This window comes from Falco rusticolus, chromosome 4 (genome assembly GCF_015220075.1).
Source record: "Falco rusticolus isolate bFalRus1 chromosome 4, bFalRus1.pri, whole genome shotgun sequence".
Classification (NCBI taxonomy): domain Eukaryota; kingdom Metazoa; phylum Chordata; class Aves; order Falconiformes; family Falconidae; genus Falco; species Falco rusticolus.
The window spans coordinates 32,440,252-32,457,733 of record NC_051190.1 but is presented as its reverse complement, the minus strand read 5'-3'; the positions used below and the strand labels follow the sequence as shown (position 1 = coordinate 32,457,733).

The 17,482-nt window shown below is 36.3% G+C and overlaps 1 protein-coding gene across 5 annotated transcripts in view; it reads left to right on the top strand.

Annotated features, from left to right (window-relative positions):
* LOC119146191 (transformation/transcription domain associated protein) overlaps nucleotides 1-17,482 on the top strand; it is a 96,881-nt gene that overhangs the window by 62,885 nt on the left and 16,514 nt on the right. For 3 of the 5 annotated variants that reach the window (XM_037383498.1, XM_037383499.1, XM_037383497.1), the window contains 9 exons: nucleotides 2,656-2,847; nucleotides 5,240-5,468; nucleotides 5,702-5,967; nucleotides 6,717-6,817; nucleotides 9,457-9,658; nucleotides 10,799-10,963; nucleotides 13,436-13,526; nucleotides 14,702-14,901; nucleotides 15,647-15,908. In XM_037383498.1, coding sequence (XP_037239395.1) covers nucleotides 2,656-2,847; nucleotides 5,240-5,468; nucleotides 5,702-5,967; nucleotides 6,717-6,817; nucleotides 9,457-9,658; nucleotides 10,799-10,963; nucleotides 13,436-13,526; nucleotides 14,702-14,901; nucleotides 15,647-15,908 — 1,708 coding nt within the window. The remainder of the gene's footprint in view (nucleotides 1-2,655; nucleotides 2,848-5,239; nucleotides 5,469-5,701; nucleotides 5,968-6,716; nucleotides 6,818-9,456; nucleotides 9,659-10,798; nucleotides 10,964-13,435; nucleotides 13,527-14,701; nucleotides 14,902-15,646; nucleotides 15,909-17,482) is intronic. The other 2 variants (XM_037383501.1, XM_037383500.1) reach the window with 1 other exon arrangement.

Below are 17,482 nucleotides of genomic sequence, written 5' to 3'. Positions count from 1 at the left end.
TTTTTTTTTTTGTTTTTTTTTTTTTTTTTAATTTTAAGGGAATATACCCTCTTTTCATGGTGCGTAGGGTTGTTCACCTGTGATTACATCTGGTTTGTTTCTACATTAAGTAGAACTGCAGTTCGGAAGGTGAGGATACCACATTAAATCACAAGCAAAGGGGAACTTGCTGATCTTCATTGCACTGTTGCTACATAGTGTGACATTACTGGAATGACTCTGGTAAAGATGCCAGAGTTTGGAATAAGAGGGTGAATTGCATATTAAAAATACAATCTTACTGACAAAGTTCTCAAGCAGAGTCATGGGCAGTGTTTTTTTGTATTGCAAAGAGCCAGAAGAATTAGTTCCTCACTTAATTAGTGTTTATTGTTTCATCAGTACTGTCTTTTGAACCAATACCTACCAATTAATAATATTACATGTCAAATTGACAGCTGACTGTTGAGTTTCATAGTATTTGCAAGAGATGAAGCATAATTATGAAAAAGGCTGAGCATCCTTTAATTCCAATATCTTTCAGGATTAAGTTCTTGTATACAAAATATCCTAACAGCATGCTTCTTGTGACAATTTAGTCTCACATGATAAATATGCAGAGTTGTGTGTGTCTCTTACTTTCTCCAAAATCAGACTGAATATTACATTTTTAAAATGTAGTATGTTTACTCTTCTGTAATGCTTTCTTTTGTCAGAAGGGAAAATAGGTAGATACAATCAGTATGTTTTACTTTAAAGGCTGAACCATGTAAACAGTAAAAGTTTTTTGATTAATTAAAGGTAGTGTTGTCTTTTGATGGAACCTAGATTAAGGGTGTCCAACCATTGCAACGTTTGAATTGGATGTAGTACTAATGGTTCAAATTAAATAGGTGTCTCTAAAGATGGATTTTATTATTTATCAGCCCATGTGAAGCCAAATCTGTAAGCAGCAAGCTGCATATGCTACAAAAAATATGTTATATTTACATTTTAATTAACTTCCTTTGTCCTTAAACAATTAGTATTTTTGTCCTATTTAAGTGTGCAACTTCCTTGGCTAATTATAGAAATAGTATTATTTGAGAAACCTTTAAAGCCTAAAATAAGAACTGTGTTGTACAGTACGTTATAAACCGTGAGTTTGAACAGAATGAAATACTGAACAGAAATTGTGTCTGACAGGTTCTGGTTTTGGAGATTTGCAAGTTGAGTAGAAGTGACAACCCCGAGTAACTGCTCATATGCTTCAGCTGCAGTTATATTAAATGAGATATTTTCAGTGATGAGACATTTACTAAATGACTAAGGAGAAGATGCTGCTGAAATCATAAATGGAGCTTTTGTGGCTCTACTCAGATTCTTGTAAAAGTTTCAGGACATGTTTGCATAAATATTAGGATGTGGAAGAATAATTGAGTCTATGCTGCTATAGTTGCTATTCTGGTTTTATTGATATCCTTTAATGTGGCTGTTTTTTATCAAGTTCCATGGTTGATTCACAAGAGAGGTCAGAAGGATGGCAAACATGTATCTGTGTTCTTAAATCTTTGTGAAACATTTTTAATAATCTATCTATTAAAGTCGAGCTATTAAAACAGCAAGTGGCCTTTGATAGGACCCAAGACTCATTTCCGTTTGCTCACATTGCCATTGTGTTTAATGATCCAGTAGATAATGTAATAAAGAAAGAGATTATTTTCACTGTGTAAGTGTAAGATTGCTACCTGGCAGTTTCTCTTTGCTGGCTCAGGCATAAAAATCAGTTGAGGATAACAGAAATAACAGTTGTAATGGTTAAGATAGAGTATATCAACACGAAGATAATGCAGAGGGATTTCTGTGTTGCATATCAAACCATAAAGGGTTTGATGTAAAGCGGAAGAAAAAGAAGGGAAAATGTTCTAGATTTAAGACCTGCAGTGTCAGCTAGGGAGCATTGGCTAAGTGCAAGTTTACTGTAAAATACTCACAGAATTTAGTTGCTAGACCATTAAAGTACTTTACTGTTTTTAGTTGCCACGTTTCTGTTGTTCCAGGATTTTAAGAAAAATTTTAAATTACTTTAGCACTACAACCTGACTTTGTACCTGCACTGAGAAATGACTTAAAAAATTATTAACTGTTTATTTTCATGAACTTAGTAATGTCCTAGAGCAGGCAGGTAGGAAGTATAATACTGGCATAATGTGCTGACATATGGGGGCGCGGGATCATGTGAAGTGAGAAGTTGACATTACTTGTTCTGGAGCGCCTGAAGCATTTCGGAGGTAGTATGCGTTATCTGCTGAGAAGCATCTTTTTTTCTTTATACAGGGTGAATTGGTTTGCAGTGAGCTTCATGCTCCTGTTGCAAGACTGCTTTCAGCTTGCTCAGCTGTCTGAACACTACAGTTGTCAGTGTAAAAATACCCTAACAGCAGGTTGTATGCAGGCATTTCTACTCTTGTGCTGAATTTGCAATTTATGTGCTAGCCTGCCCTTGCCAATAACTTTGAGAGCTCAGACTCCTCTAATGACAAGATTTCTAGTAGTTTAGTCTGGTATTTTTAGAAAATGAGTGAACTTTAATAAAAATAAAATTGAGTGTTTGCTTTTATATTATAAAATAATTTTTAAAAGTCTGCGTTGGAGTATGAATGATCTTTACTAGACTCTTTTCCATTTCATTACCAGGTGGAGTTGAGCTGTCCAAAGGAGATGGCATGGAAAGTGAATATGTACAGAGGATACTTAGCAATCTGCCACCCCGAAGAGCAACAGCTTAACTTCATCGAGCGGCTGGTAGAGATGGCGAGTAGTTTAGCTATTCGAGAATGGCGAAGGCTTCCTCACGTAGTCTCACATGTTCATACTCCCCTCCTGCAGGTAAGAATGAGAAGGTTTTTATTGCCAGTTGTTTTTCAGTGGCAGGCTTCAGAACTTTCAGTAACTGTAAAATATTTAACTGTGTAGTGCTGATAGGTTTTTCATAGTGATATTTTTTTGTTAAAAGTTGCAGAATGTGCATTTCAATTTGGATTCCTTTTAAAGTTTTTGTAGTTTACTTGAGACTGTTCTGTTTGTAGCATGCAGAGGTAGCTATTGAAAAATTGATCAGATGCTCATCTTTTTTTGTGGGCTAATACATAATGCACTGCAGTACTTGGAGATCTTGAACATTCATTGGGTTTTGAAGTGAGATCCATTTTGGGTGGGTATATTATTGCATTCTGTTATTTGCAAAAGTTTAGCTCTTGTTACTGTTGAGGGAACCTTTCATGCCCAGAGGGGAAATTCTGGAAAATCTCAGTGCAACACAATCTGGAATTTCCTAACAGGGATGCATGCGCTTCTTGATGGGCTGTTGCTTAGAGAACGGTGAATGAGCCTTACCTGTAGAAATGCAGAGGACCTTGCGTTCTGAGTCTGTTTGTTTGAGCTGATAGAATACCACTAGAACACTTCTTGATGAAATTTAATTCTTTACTGCTAAGTCTTCACTGATACTTCAAGTTTTTCCTCCCCTAAGAATGGCAGTATCTGCAGCTTGAAAGGATTAGTCTTGCTAAATAAAGTATTTAAGTGCTTCCAGATATCAATTAAAACAAGCTTTTAGAATAATCTAATATGTATATATCCCTCATGAAGAAATGATAGATTAGTCAATGACTGACAGAAGTACAAATGTATGCAGTTACATGCATTTGCACTGCAGTAATTACTTTTTTTTTTAATATCAGATAGTATGTGATTAAATACCTGTGAGAAAATTAAATTTACGTGATGAATGAGTGTAGGATGAAGGTTAAGCTATTGTGAGAGCTGATACTGAGATGATGGTAGGAAAATACTACTTTGCTTAATTTATTTTGTTTCAAGAGATTTCACTCTAAATTTGGACTGCTGCTTTTTTTTTTTCTCTCCTTCCAAATAATTATCTTATTTGCTTGATTAACAATGAATACAACTGTTATCTGCCAAGTGGTAGATTAGAGAATACTACATTGGTTTTACTGTACTACAGGTAATTAAATTCCATTAAAGTTTGTGGGCCTTTCCTTCAGGTTGTTGAAGTTTTAACAAAATGTCTCCTGCCTTTAAGTAGGTTTGAGACTACTGCCATCTTCTATTTGTTCCTCTCATTAATTTGAGGATAGTAGATACCGGTGAGAAACCATTCTAAACTTATTTCTGAAAGCTAAGGTGTATGTGGAGTAGCTTAAAGTAACACCTTCAGAATCATGTAGATGGTATTTCTGTACATACAAGCTTTATCAAGAAGTCAGATCATGACCAGTTCTGCTGAAAGTTTTGAAGTCAGTATTTTTACTTGATCCTTGTATTTAGCATGCATGTTTCCTTGCGCTTTTCTGTGATTAGGGTTGATGTAGTAAGGTCAAACCTGTATGCTAGAATTTAATTCTAACCTGTGGTTTTATTTAAGTGCGTGTGGGGAAGAGGATGGGGATGAAGGGAAAGTGTACATTCCAGTAAATTCTTTCCTCTGCTGTGTTGTGTTTGTTTTGTTTTGTGGGTTTGGTGTTTTGGTTTGGTTTTGTGTGTTGTTTTTTTTTTTTTTAAGAAAAAACTGCCTCTTCAAAGGAAGACACTACCATTTGAGGGGCAATTTGTGAAAGTATTTGCAGTTCAAAATAAAAGGATGGATGAGGGAATTTTTGTCTTAATATAATGAATGAAAGACACATCATAGTTACCCAAAATTAAACTTAACAAGCAAACCCATAGTATCATAGGAAGAAAATATTAAGTATAGATCAGTAATGTCTTTTTACAACCCAGTAATGTTAGGGCACTTAGGTTTTATTAGCATTAGGCATGCATGAAATAAACTGTTTGGTACTTTTACTCCATCCCTGGAGAAGGGGGGAGCCTGAAGGTAGGCAGGGACCTTCTGGAAGCATGTAAGAAAGTACTTTATGGCACCTTTATTATTTTTTTTTTTAATAATTTGCCTATTTATTAGGACTAGTGACCCATTCATATAAATACTGTGCTGGTGATTCAGTGGATGAATTCAACACTTCAGGTCAATGACTGAAGTGTTGAATTAATCTCCTGGACTTTTTGCTATTTTGTTAATGATTGGTTAAAGGTCATTTATGCAGCTAATAGACAGGTCCCTAAAAGAGCATTAACAGTTTCATCTTTATTTGATCATTTAAAGGTGGCATCATTCATTGAGATCTTTTCTAACAATGAAATTGGCCAGCTTGTTTTACTATCCTTTATGGTGTTTATATTGTTTAATGTTTTCTAGGCAGCGCAGCAAATAATTGAACTTCAAGAAGCAGCCCAAATAAATGCAGGATTGCAGCCAACTAATCTGGGGAGGAACAACAGCTTACATGATATGAAGACTGTTGTAAAGACTTGGAGGAACAGGTTACCTATTGTGTCAGATGATTTATCCCACTGGAGCAGCATTTTCATGTGGAGACAACATCATTACCAGGGTAAAACTGCCTGGTCCAGCATGCATTCATCATGTAATTTTCCAGACAACACATTGTTTGAAATAAGTTCTTTTAATGTTTTTTTTTGTTGTTGTTGTTTAAACATACAGGGATGGTTTTGATTTTGACAAATGTTTGTTTTTATTAAATTTCCTTTGAAGTGTTTCATTATCTTAAGTCATCATTTCATATGTATTGCTGTGTAAGATATTGCTGTGTATATAATTTTAATTTATAATGACAAATGTTGCATGTTTTATTTCTAGCCATTGTAACTGCATATGAAAATAGTTCTCAGCATGATCCTAGTTCCAATAACGCTATGTTGGGAGTTCATGCTTCTGCATCGGCAATTATCCAATATGGAAAGATAGCTCGTAAACAAGGGCTGGTCAACGTAGCTCTGGACATCCTGAGTCGCATTCATACAATTCCAACTGTGCCCATTGTGGACTGCTTTCAGAAGATTCGCCAGCAAGTTAAATGTTACCTTCAGCTGGCTGGAGTCATGGGCAAGAATGAATGCATGCAGGTATGGTAACTTTATCTCTGAAGTGGGTGGAACTTGGAGAATTACAAGGGCTATCGGATACATTGATTTAAATAAACTGCCTGTATACAAAGCAGGCTCTAGTTTTCTTGGCCATGTTATACCGTAGATAGAGTGTTGTTTTAAGTAATGCTGTTAGTTAAAAGCAGTCATTGTCCTCTTTGAATGGAGTACTGTGAATACATTAAACGTTAGCTGAATAAAAAATAAAGTGGAAATATGTTTTTTTGAATCTTACAAGATAGGTGAATAGAAGGGATTTTGAATATTAGATTATTTACAATAGGAAGAAACACTATTGTAAGACTAACTGAAGCTCTGAGTCAGTTTTAAGTGTCTGACTCGTGAGTGAGGGATGCTGGCAAACTGAAGTGAAATTGTATGTGTTAAAAGGAAAGGAAAAAATGTGATTGTAGGCAAAACCCACTGACATAAGATTATAAGGTCAGCAAACTGGGACCTTATAATAATGTAACATAACATAACATAAAAAAACAAGACGGAAAAGGTAGCCGATCACCTGATGAACATTGTCTGTAGTATCTGATAGTTTTGCATAGGCTGGCGGAAACTTAAAATTGTTCAGTCCAGATTTTTTAAAATGAAAATTAAATACTATAAATCTGTGTTATTTAAATTTCAAGAGAGTATTTTGGCTATTGTTTTATGATGCTTTCATCTTAAACCTTTCCATTTTAGAAGGCTTTTTCTCACTAAAGCTTTTTTAATAGGGTCTTGAAGTTATTGAATCAACCAATCTGAAGTACTTCACCAAGGAGATGACTGCTGAGTTTTATGCATTGAAGGGAATGTTCTTGGCACAGATTAACAAGTATGTTGGCTGGAAGAGGCAATGGCACACCTCTGAGAAAAATGCAACTGAAGTATTTCAGCACAGTATTTGAGCAGGAAATTCCATATGTTTATACAATTTGTCACAGCTCTGCAAGAAAGTGAAAGTATACATGAAAGTTCCTTTGTAGTTTGAAGATGTAATGGTTGGTCGTATTTCTAAGTATTGTAGGAAAGAACTAGTTAAAACAAACATTGCACCAGTTCTTTTTTGGAAAGTTTTGTATTTCACCACCACACCACCCCTACTAGTTGTGTGAATACTTAGACAAACTGATGTCTAACTGACATCTTAGTGTAGTTGTCAAAAGGAGATTGCTTTATTTATGCTCTTAATGTAAATACCACATGTAAAACCAAGGAAGAAAAAGTTTAATCTGTAACCAATTAACCTACCTCTTTGTTTCTCTCATTTCTGTTTGATTGTCATTGTATATGTCCCTTTAATAGCTGCAAGTGGTCAAGGCATAGGAACATGTGTGGTGGCACAGTTCAGAGTGCTTAGGTGAATCTGGAGTGTGATGCAGTATGGAAAGGCAATGCTAGTTTCAGATAATGGAATTTGAAACACTGATGTGGTGTGCATTGGAGACATCTTGCATTGTGGCAGTTAAACACCTAGGTGAAAGCCTTGCTTTCACTCAACTACTTTTGTAATATTTTTGATTTATGCAGACAGGCATCTTGCTGTTTTGAGGAAGATCTCTCTTTAGTTCAATAAACAAGTATCTCAGCAGTCAAATTTTATTTGGTGATGCCAAAAAAACCCTTTGGATTTCAACAGCGTTTAGTATGCATGGTACTTAATGGCAGTATTGCTACGTGTTACATATGGGTGGAATAATTCCTTTACCACTACGTTGTGGATGCTTACGGAATAAAATCCATCAGGTTTTAAGCTGTACACTGCAACCTCACATAGCAATTTAAGTCAGGAAGTGATGAATATCTTCTTATGTGGATACAAGAGAGAATTTTAAATAGGCTGAATGCAATTACTTCGATGGAAAGTGCAGTGGGATTTTTTTATGGCCATAAGCGACCTTTGTTTCAGTGAAGGTGTAAAGAGAAGGAAGCGTACCTCCCCCCGTCGTCTTTTAATTTTTTAAAATGTATGCAGATAAAGTAATAGGCAGCTAAACTGTCTCTGTTTGTTCTTTTGGGACAGAATGGATAAAGGATTCTGTTTAAAACATGGTTCTGATGTACTTACAGTTTCTTAATCTTACCAAAAACGTACAGGCATTTTTTAGCACTGCAGCTGAGGTCGGGAATTCAGGTCAGCTACAGTTAAGAACAGTGACAGCACTGAACCTGCGAATGTGTGACTACTATCACCTGTGTGTTGACTATATACTGGAAGTTAAAGGTCATCTCTGCTCTGGCATCTCCCTGTGCTGCCCATTTGCTGAGCAAGGTGATAGAAACCATTTTAAAAAAGTCATCTTGGGTGTCAGGAATGATGGATTGTAGAGGAGAAAAGAAAACAGACTGAAAAGTCCCCTTTTTATAAAGGGGAAGTAATGGTACCAAGTCATCTTATCAGGCTGCTGCTGTGGTAGTTTGCTGCAAAACCTGAACCTCTGAAAGCAAGTAATGTTAATGTAACATAAAAACTAATATATGCTTTGACAGACAAAGTTACTTTCTTTTTTACAGTTTTGCCTTAATAGTTATTTTAATTTATCACTATAATCACTGTAATTCACCAAGGTAGTGTTTTTATAGAAAAAATACATTACAGTTAATTAAAAAAAAAATAGTCAAACAAGCATTATGTTACTTTTGTATGGCTTATTTCAATGCTGCTTCTATAAGGGAGAAGAGAAGCGGTTTCTATTAATACAGAACCTTGGAATGCTTTAAAAGTGTCTTCATTTCAGTAATGTGAGTTTTCTCATCGTTTATTTTTATGCCTGAAAAGTTACATAGGGTCAAGGGCTGCATATATATTGGATGAATAATGCCAAATCTTGGACTAGAAAACCTTGAGGAAACCTAGAGAAGCCTTCAGAAGTATCAAAGAAATAACCTTTTGGTTATGAAGAACTGTGTGATTAACACATATTCCTTTGCTTTTCCTGTTAAAATAAGCTTTTAAAGCTGTGGGGATGAGGAACTGAATTTTTGCAGATAATGTTGATTGTAAATTCTCTCATGACTTTGGTGGGAGAACAGTTAAATAAAATATAGTCCTCCAAAAGAGCTGATACAACGTCTTCCCAATGTTGTTTTTTCTTACTCCCTTTTTTGCTCAGCAGAGGAACAATTTTTAATGCATTTGCTTTGTCTTTTCTTGTGTTATCATTCACTCTTTTTTTTTTCTCCCGGTATCATTGCTTTGGGTGCTATTGCAGTGCCCTGGAAATTTATTATTTTTTTTTTTTTTCAGGAGATATCCGGAGATCTAAGATAATTGTGTAGTTGTTTCTGTTATGAAGCATGTACTTTCATAGGTGCTGAACTTTAAGGAAAGCTAAGACAAAACAGTCATAAGGGACCTTACTAGAGAACTTGATGTGAAAATGTAATTGAGTACCCTATCAGAAATCTGTCTTACATAGTGTAGTAACTTTTTTGTTAATGTAAAATTCATACTCTTTATTTGTCACAATGCAGGTCTGAAGAAGCAAACAAAGCTTTTTCTGCAGCTGTGCAAATGCATGATGTGCTAGTGAAAGCATGGGCAATGTGGGGCGATTACCTGGAGAATATTTTTGTGAAAGAACGTCAGCTTCACCTGGGTGTGTCTGCTATTACTTGCTACCTTCATGCATGTCGTCATCAGAATGAGAGTAAATCAAGAAAATACTTAGCAAAGGTAAGACCTAGATTTTTTTAGAAAGAATTGGAGCTCCGCCCCTTCGGAAGAGGCAGGGATAATGGTCAGTGTCCACATCTGTGCAGTTAGAGAAATAGCAGGTACTGATGGAAAGCTATAATTTAGGTAGAGAATCTGCATATGGTTGCTGTTGGGTCACTGCACGTAACTCATCTTGGGTTTTTCTACTTCATTGGGATATCTGGGGTTTTCTTTAGGTATGGAACCTTTTTGTGGTATAAAGGGGACGAAACACATCCAGCATTTCTGCTATATAAATGGGTGAAATATCTGCAGAAAGGCATCCTTTGGTCCTTTAAAGTAACATAATTTGATGTGTGTTTATCATTACTATGGATAATTCATAGTAACTTTTACTTAAGTATTGCATTTTATTTCAAATATGCCTTTTCTGTAAATTTTTACTGTAACTCAACAAAATTTCAGCCAAAAAAGCGCTTTGTAGTTAGTATTGTGGTTACTATGGACATATTCAATCTCTCCCATGAAAAAAAAAGCTAAAAAATGGCAGCAGACTGTGGAAGACAATCTGTTTCGAACATGAAACAAACACATTTTTTTAGATTAATGGTGGCCTCAGTAGCACTCTGAAGTTTTATTATTCTCCCTGTCTGGTTGAATAACTGTTAGTGATTTTTAGTCAGTGCTTAATATATTTGCATTTAAATTGAGCTGTAGGAAAGGTATCATTAGGGGTGGACAGTTAAAATAATTAAAAACAACCAAAGAAATACTCAGGTTCTGGTGTCAGAGTTAATTTATTTGAACAGCATATTTTACATTCTATAAACACGCCTCATTTTCCACCCCCTTCCCTACCAAATACCCAAAGAATTTGTGGAATGCAGTCATGTTCATTTACTTTTTTCTGCCTTGTTTCATAGCAAGTAGTACACTTATATTTATTTTCTATTTCCTTTAAATATAATTTCTAAGAGAAAAAATGACATTGGCCAGGCATAATGAATGTAAGTTCTTGTGCTTTAACGCTTTAACAACTTTAAGGCTTGCAAGGACTCCACTAAAATGCTAATAAAATACCTGTGTTTTTTGTGCATCATAATGATTGATGTGTCTTGAATTTAAGCGCTGAGATGTCGTCTTGAAATTCTCTTTTAGGTTCTTTGGCTACTGAGTTTTGATGATGATAAGAACACCTTAGCAGATGCAGTAGATAAGTACTGTATCGGTGTCCCACCCATTCAGTGGTTGGCCTGGATTCCACAGCTGTTGACGTGCCTGGTTGGCTCAGAGGGCAAACTCCTTCTGAACCTCATTAGTCAGGTATGGAAGATAATCGCTAATTCTTTATTGTCTGCAATCTTTGTTTTCAAGATGAGAGACAAAGATTTTTTCAAAGCAAATTATGAAAATGCCAAGCTTTAAAAATGCAATTTTTTAAAAAAAACCCCACCACCAAACAACAAAGGCAGTTTCTCTCTAGAATATTTTAAATTTCAAAGTGAGTGTTACTTAATGAGGTTAAACCCAGTGAAGTTGTATGCCATATGCACATAAGGCGTTATAGCTTTCCCTCTGGAATTGTATTTATTAGACTTTTGTGAACATTATGGAACACATTTAGAAACACAGAGTTAAATGCTTGTAATGCAGGAGTAGGGATAAAGAATTGTTAACTTCAGTGACTAAAGGGCAAACTATTTCATTAATTCTTTGGGTTTTATTAGACAATATTAAAAAACAAGGCTCTGTCACCATCAGAAATGTTTACTGGGGCTTTGTAAGTTTTCACTTGAAGTTTAGCATGACAAACAGACAAATAAGGATAAGGTTTAAGGAGTTAGATGAAGAAACTGAACTTACTTCCTGGATATGTACCTCTGAACTGACAGATACACATTTTGATTAGTCTTGCTTTGGAATTTTAAGAATTTACTGTCTTTGCTGTCTGTTTTTAAGCAGAATCAAAGAATAGAATGTATACGTGTATGTCAGTTTAAAGTTGGTTTAAGCATGTCTGTAGACTGAGGGAGAATAACTGACATCTTCTTGTTAATGTGTTTTTAGATGCTGTTTTGGTATTGCTTAGTGTGAACGGGGTTCCAGCCTGGTTTCAGAGATGTTAACTGTTCATGGGCTAACTTCAGCTGTGTTTTAGCGTGTGCACAACCTGGGAGCATTTTGATGTTTGCTCGTTTGGGTTAATGTAAAACAATAGTGAAGTCCTGTTAATGTACAGGTGAACACACAACGACGCTGCAGTAGCCTGAACCACAGGTCACTCCTGCCTGCAGTGCTCCACTGGTCCCTGAAAACTGGCAAAGGACAGCTGCTGTGCTGAATTCCTCACAGTGCTCCTTTCCTTCCCCCCACTCTTGATTTTTGGGATGTGGACTTCATGATTCGTGTGGGTCCATTCCAACTCAAGATATTCTGTGATCCTGTGATATCCAGCTGCTTTTATACTATCTATCTCTTATCCTTGCTCTTTCAGAGCTCTGAGAATATGTATTTTTATAGAGAGGAATCTGTCCATCTGTGTTTGCATATGCATTGATACTTGTGTACACAAATCTAGATAAGTATGTGTGTGCATATGTATATATATGTTTCCTTCCCTCTCTCCCTAACATGAAACTGAAACTTTGAAGAGGCGATGTACCCAAACAGCTTAAGAAAGCAACGTAGCTAAGTCAAAATTTCTGATGTGTATGGCTTGATATTGTCTTGCAACACCATGTGCTTGGCTGTCTACTGAGAGCAGACAGAAAAATATTATTTCAGTGACTTGTAGACACTTTATTTGTTGAGATCTGTATAAAATTTTAGGAGTGCCTACTCAGAAGTCCTGCTGTAGGACTTTATGAGCTTAGGCTCATAAATATCACAGATATTTTTGTTACACTTCAGGTTCGTTGAAAGAATATAAAATAAAAAAGTACCAAATTTTCAGTGTTACTAATTCAAAACTCTTTTAAGTTTGCAGAAGTACTAGAACCTAAACCTTACAATTATCTTCCAGTGATTTACTCTTGAATTACACATGAAGCGTGTGTGTGTCAGATCAGTAATCTGCCACGAATATCATATTACTGAACAGTTAAATGCCATTGCAAAATTTCTACCGCTTACCAAGCCCATTTGGATGGAGAAAGAATCCCTGGTTTAGTAAAATTGTGGCTGTAGAAGCCTCTAATCATGTCTTCAGGTGTGCTCTGTTGTGGGTAGTACTTAGACACATTGTTTCTTTCCTTTTAATAGATACCGAGATTTACAGATTTTAAAGGGGATGCTGAATGTTAGTATCTCTTCAGCATTTTTTTTTTTTAATGGAAGCCATAAAATCTTTTTTTAATCCTTGGGTGAAATTAGTATCCCCTTAGTCTAAAGTGCCACAATTGGGTGAAGTTTCTCTCTAATGGGCCTTCATATCAAGTATCATGGGGCTTGCTGGGAATTGTGGCCTAACTTAAAGACTAACCACTGTCATGATGTCTGTGTTTCTTCCATTACCTGCCTGAGTAAGATCTTTGAGCAGGCCTGGCTGGTACTCTGGCATTAATGCTGTTTTCAGGTTTATCAAGCAACGTGATCTGGAAGCCCTCGTTAGGGAATGCCTTAGCAGTGTCTGTAGGGAGTTACCATTTCATCCTCTTAAGAGTTTCTGTTACTGAAAGAATCTTTAAAACAAGGAGCTGGATTGCACTCAATTACAAAGAGAACCTGTACATGTTGATCTGATTTAGAGTCAGTTTTCCTTAACTGAGAAATATGTCTGTGTGTGTCTTCGAATAGGTGGGAAGGGTCTATCCCCAAGCTGTCTACTTCCCCATTAGGACCCTCTATTTGACCTTGAAGATAGAACAGCGAGAGCGCTACAAAAGTGGTGAGCTTGATCATGATGAAATTGTTTGGGTTCTTTTTAACTTATTTTGAGCTTCACCTGATTTTATTGGGAAAACTGATTCTCTAGAAAACATAACCAATTTATAAAGGCTAAGGGAAAAAAAAATCTTGACGAACTTTGCTTGTATTCATTTGTTCCTGTGAAGTTAAATGTACAGATGGCTTGAGCTGTCTTGAATTTTCTTGAATAAAATATTAACCAAGTAGAGTTTAATCGCCTTCATTCCCGTGCCAACTTAATTATTGAGAATTACATATTCCTTACTGGATTTTTACCTTTAAAAATTGGTGGAGAGATAGAAAATTCTTGGATTACAGGTACAGATGAGCATCATAGTTTTCTGAGATGTTGTAGTCTAATTTTGTTTGAAGGCATGAACCATGTGACATTCAGTTTCTTTTCAAGTAAGTCCAACTTTTAAAAATAGTTTCACAAAGGATGAATTCATGTAACTCAAGTGAGGGAGGCTGCTTTCCCTGAATAATCTCCACTTTAACGTTTCCGTAATAACTTCTTAAGATGAATGTTCAAGTGAAGTTAGCATCTAAGTTTACAGAAAATAAAATCAATTTAGGCTTTGAAGAAATGTTTGGGAGGTGGGAAGAACATTAAACAACTTGTGCAACACCTTTTTTTCCAACAAGTCCTATTTCGAACTGTTACGTCAAATGATTCCACAGAATTTCATCGTTCTTTTGTCCCATATAATTTTCTGGGAATCCCAGGAGTGCACTTGAAGAATTCTCCGTTCTGTTCTGTGTTCTTTGTTATGAAGTGCATTGTTTGTTTAATTGCCTTTTCACTTGGGAATTGGTTCACTAAATTTTGAAGGACTAATTAAATAATGTCTTATTTTTCTTTGAGTACTCTTTTGGAGGAGGAGGGGATGCCCACATACCATAATACTTCACTACGTTCATATCCAGTGACAGGCGTTTCTCTGCCAAATTCTTGATATTGCCACATGCACATCTAAACCCCCAAATATTTCTTTCTAAACCCCCCAATTTTTCTGAATTTCCGTAGGTAATACATGATTAATACTTAATGCAAATCTAAAGCAAATTCTTTGAACAATTTATGTTACTTCATGAAGACACATCTCAGGTTTATGAAAGGTAATTTTTATGTTTTTAAAATTTTTTACTTTCTAGATTCTGGGCAACAACAGCCAAGTTCAGTTGGAAACCAGTCCCACTCTGCCTCAGATCCTGGCCCAATCAGAGCCACTGCACCAATGTGGCGATGCAGCAGAATTATGCATATGCAGCGAGAATTACATCCAACACTTTTGTCTTCTCTGGAAGGGATCGTAGATCAGATGGTCTGGTTCAGAGAGAATTGGCATGAAGAGGTAGTTGGCTTTAATACACCTTCATATGTATGTATCACTTAAGGAAAAGTTAAATGCAAAATATTTATCTAGAGTTATTTTTAAACATTAAAACATAACTTCATTTTGATTAGTAAACTGATGTATTTGTAGAACTGATTGTTCTGATGGGCGTTTTAAGGAGCATGGTGATTTCTGGAAGAAATGCAGAGGTTTCCCAAAACTAATAATTAGATGAATGCCTCTAGGATTTAAGCTGTTGCTTGTACTAACTCAAAATTTATATTCTTACTAAGTTTCATGGATACCAGTTTCCTTCTTCATCTGGTGGTCTGTGACAGGTAGTGTTAATTGTCTGAAGTTTGAATTATAACAGGGAGCAGATGGACATGCCACTCTACTTTTATTATTTGCCTCAAAGTGTCGGGCTGTTAAGTTCTGTCTACCTAGCACAGTGTTTGTTTGAAGAAGGATTCCTCATATCACATCTTTTTCTAATATATCAGAAAATATATCTAAAACTTAGCTGCACTTAAAAGAGCAAGGTGTACTTTGGGGCATTTCTGCTGCTCAGTTTATTTGCGGTGCTAATAAGAATCAGTGCGCTCATTGTGACTGACCCTCTGAGGCAATTTAAAAATACAATTTTAAATAAATGTTTCTGAGAATAACTTCACTATATAAAATGCAGCGCAGGTATAAATACTTGCTGTCAAATCAGAAGTCCTAATTTTCCTGACTCTTTTCTCTTTTTTTTAATCCTTAGGTTCTTAGACAGCTGCAACAGGGCTTGGCAAAGTGTTATTCCGTTGCCTTTGAGAAAAGTGGAGCCGTTTCAGATGCCAAAATCACTCCTCATACTCTAAATTTTGTCAAGAAGTTAGTCAGCACTTTTGGAGTAGGTCTTGAGAATGTCTCTAATGTGTCCACCATGTTTTCTAGTGCAGCCTCAGAGTCACTAGCTAGGAGAGCACAGGCGACAGCTCAAGATCCTGTGTTCCAGAAGTTAAAAGGGCAATTTACAACAGGTAAATATTTAAAGTGTTTTTTTAAATGATACTTTGAATTTCCAGAGAAATTTCCCCCTTCAAAGTTCAACTGTGAAGAAATTCTGCTTTTTTTATTCTTCTTCCACTATTTTTCTTAAGAGAAAATACAGAAAGCAGCACCTTTCTGTCATTCAGCAAACCGTAAATAGTTTGTTCCAGTTTTCTGTGGAGTAGTAAAGATAATTCAAATGAAAAAACAGATGTCGACATAAAGAATTAGTATATTGTTGCATTTTTATTACCTAAAACTGTGGTCACATCACATACGTGTTTAAAGATAAATTACTTCACTATATTTTTGCAATTTGTGTAGAACTGCCTGCTATAGATGAGGGACGATAATGATCTCTATTTTACAGTGATGCCAGAATTTAATGAAATTTTTACGCCAGAACTCCAAACTGACAGTATTATGTGAAGTCTTTCAAAACAGCCTATTTCTGATGAGTAAGATTACTTCAGTGTTTTGGATAACTAGATTATAAAAATCCTATTACACAAATTTACATCATTGTTAGGTAAATGGAATCAATAACTTTAATCAGATCTAATAAAAAAGATAGTTAAGGGAGGTAGCTTTCTTTGCTTCAGTCGTTTTTATCAGTGGAGTTACATGTTTGAGTATCTAATGCTGATTTAAAATTCTAAGAAAAGGTGTACAGTAGAGCGTGGTTTTGATATATTGGGAGAAAAGTGTTAAGGCCATGTGCTATATGTGACAGGAGGTGACACCGATTGGCATCAGGGTATTGGATTGATAGAATTCTCAGTTTTGCATAAATTCCTATCAGAACTACATCAGGTTTTACTTAAAGATAACTGTTTGACAGAGTTTGACAAGTGGATTTATAATGTTTTTTCAAGCATTTTACTGATACTGTTGTGAAAATAAGTGAACTGATGGGAAACTTGTGAAAGTAACTCAGTTGTAGGTATGGCCTACATAGCTTGTGCACACTGTATAGCATGGTGTCCTTTTTGAGACACAAGAGTTGCATGACAAAAGATAATGAAAGTCTTGAACCATATGATTAAATTTTTAATGGATGAAGTGTACTAGGAAGGGAAATGGAAGTAGAAACATTGTGTGTGTCTTTAATGGGAGCATACAGGGAAGAAAAAAATAATTGGGCAGTGATTAATGGAATGAAGTTTAACAAGTCCAAATGCCCGATTCTGTGCATCGGATGCAGTAATGCTGGACACGGTTGGGAGAGGAGTGGCTGGAGAGCAGCCCTGCCGAAGGGGATCTGGGGGTGCGGGCTGGGTGCGCGTCAGCAGCATGCCTGGCAGCCAGGAGGGCAAATGGCATGCAGGGGTGCATCAAACACAGCGTGACTGGCCGGTCTAAAGAGGGGATTATCCCGCTGTATTGAGTGCGGTGCAGCCTCACCTGGGGTGCTGTGTGCGGTGCTGGGCCCCACCATATCGGGACGTGAAGGTCCTCCAATGTGTCCAGAGGAGGGCAACAAAGCTGGTGAGAGAGCTGCAAGGAATGTCCTGTGAGGAGCAGCTAAGGGCTTCGGGCTTGTCTAGTTTGGAGAAAAGGAGTC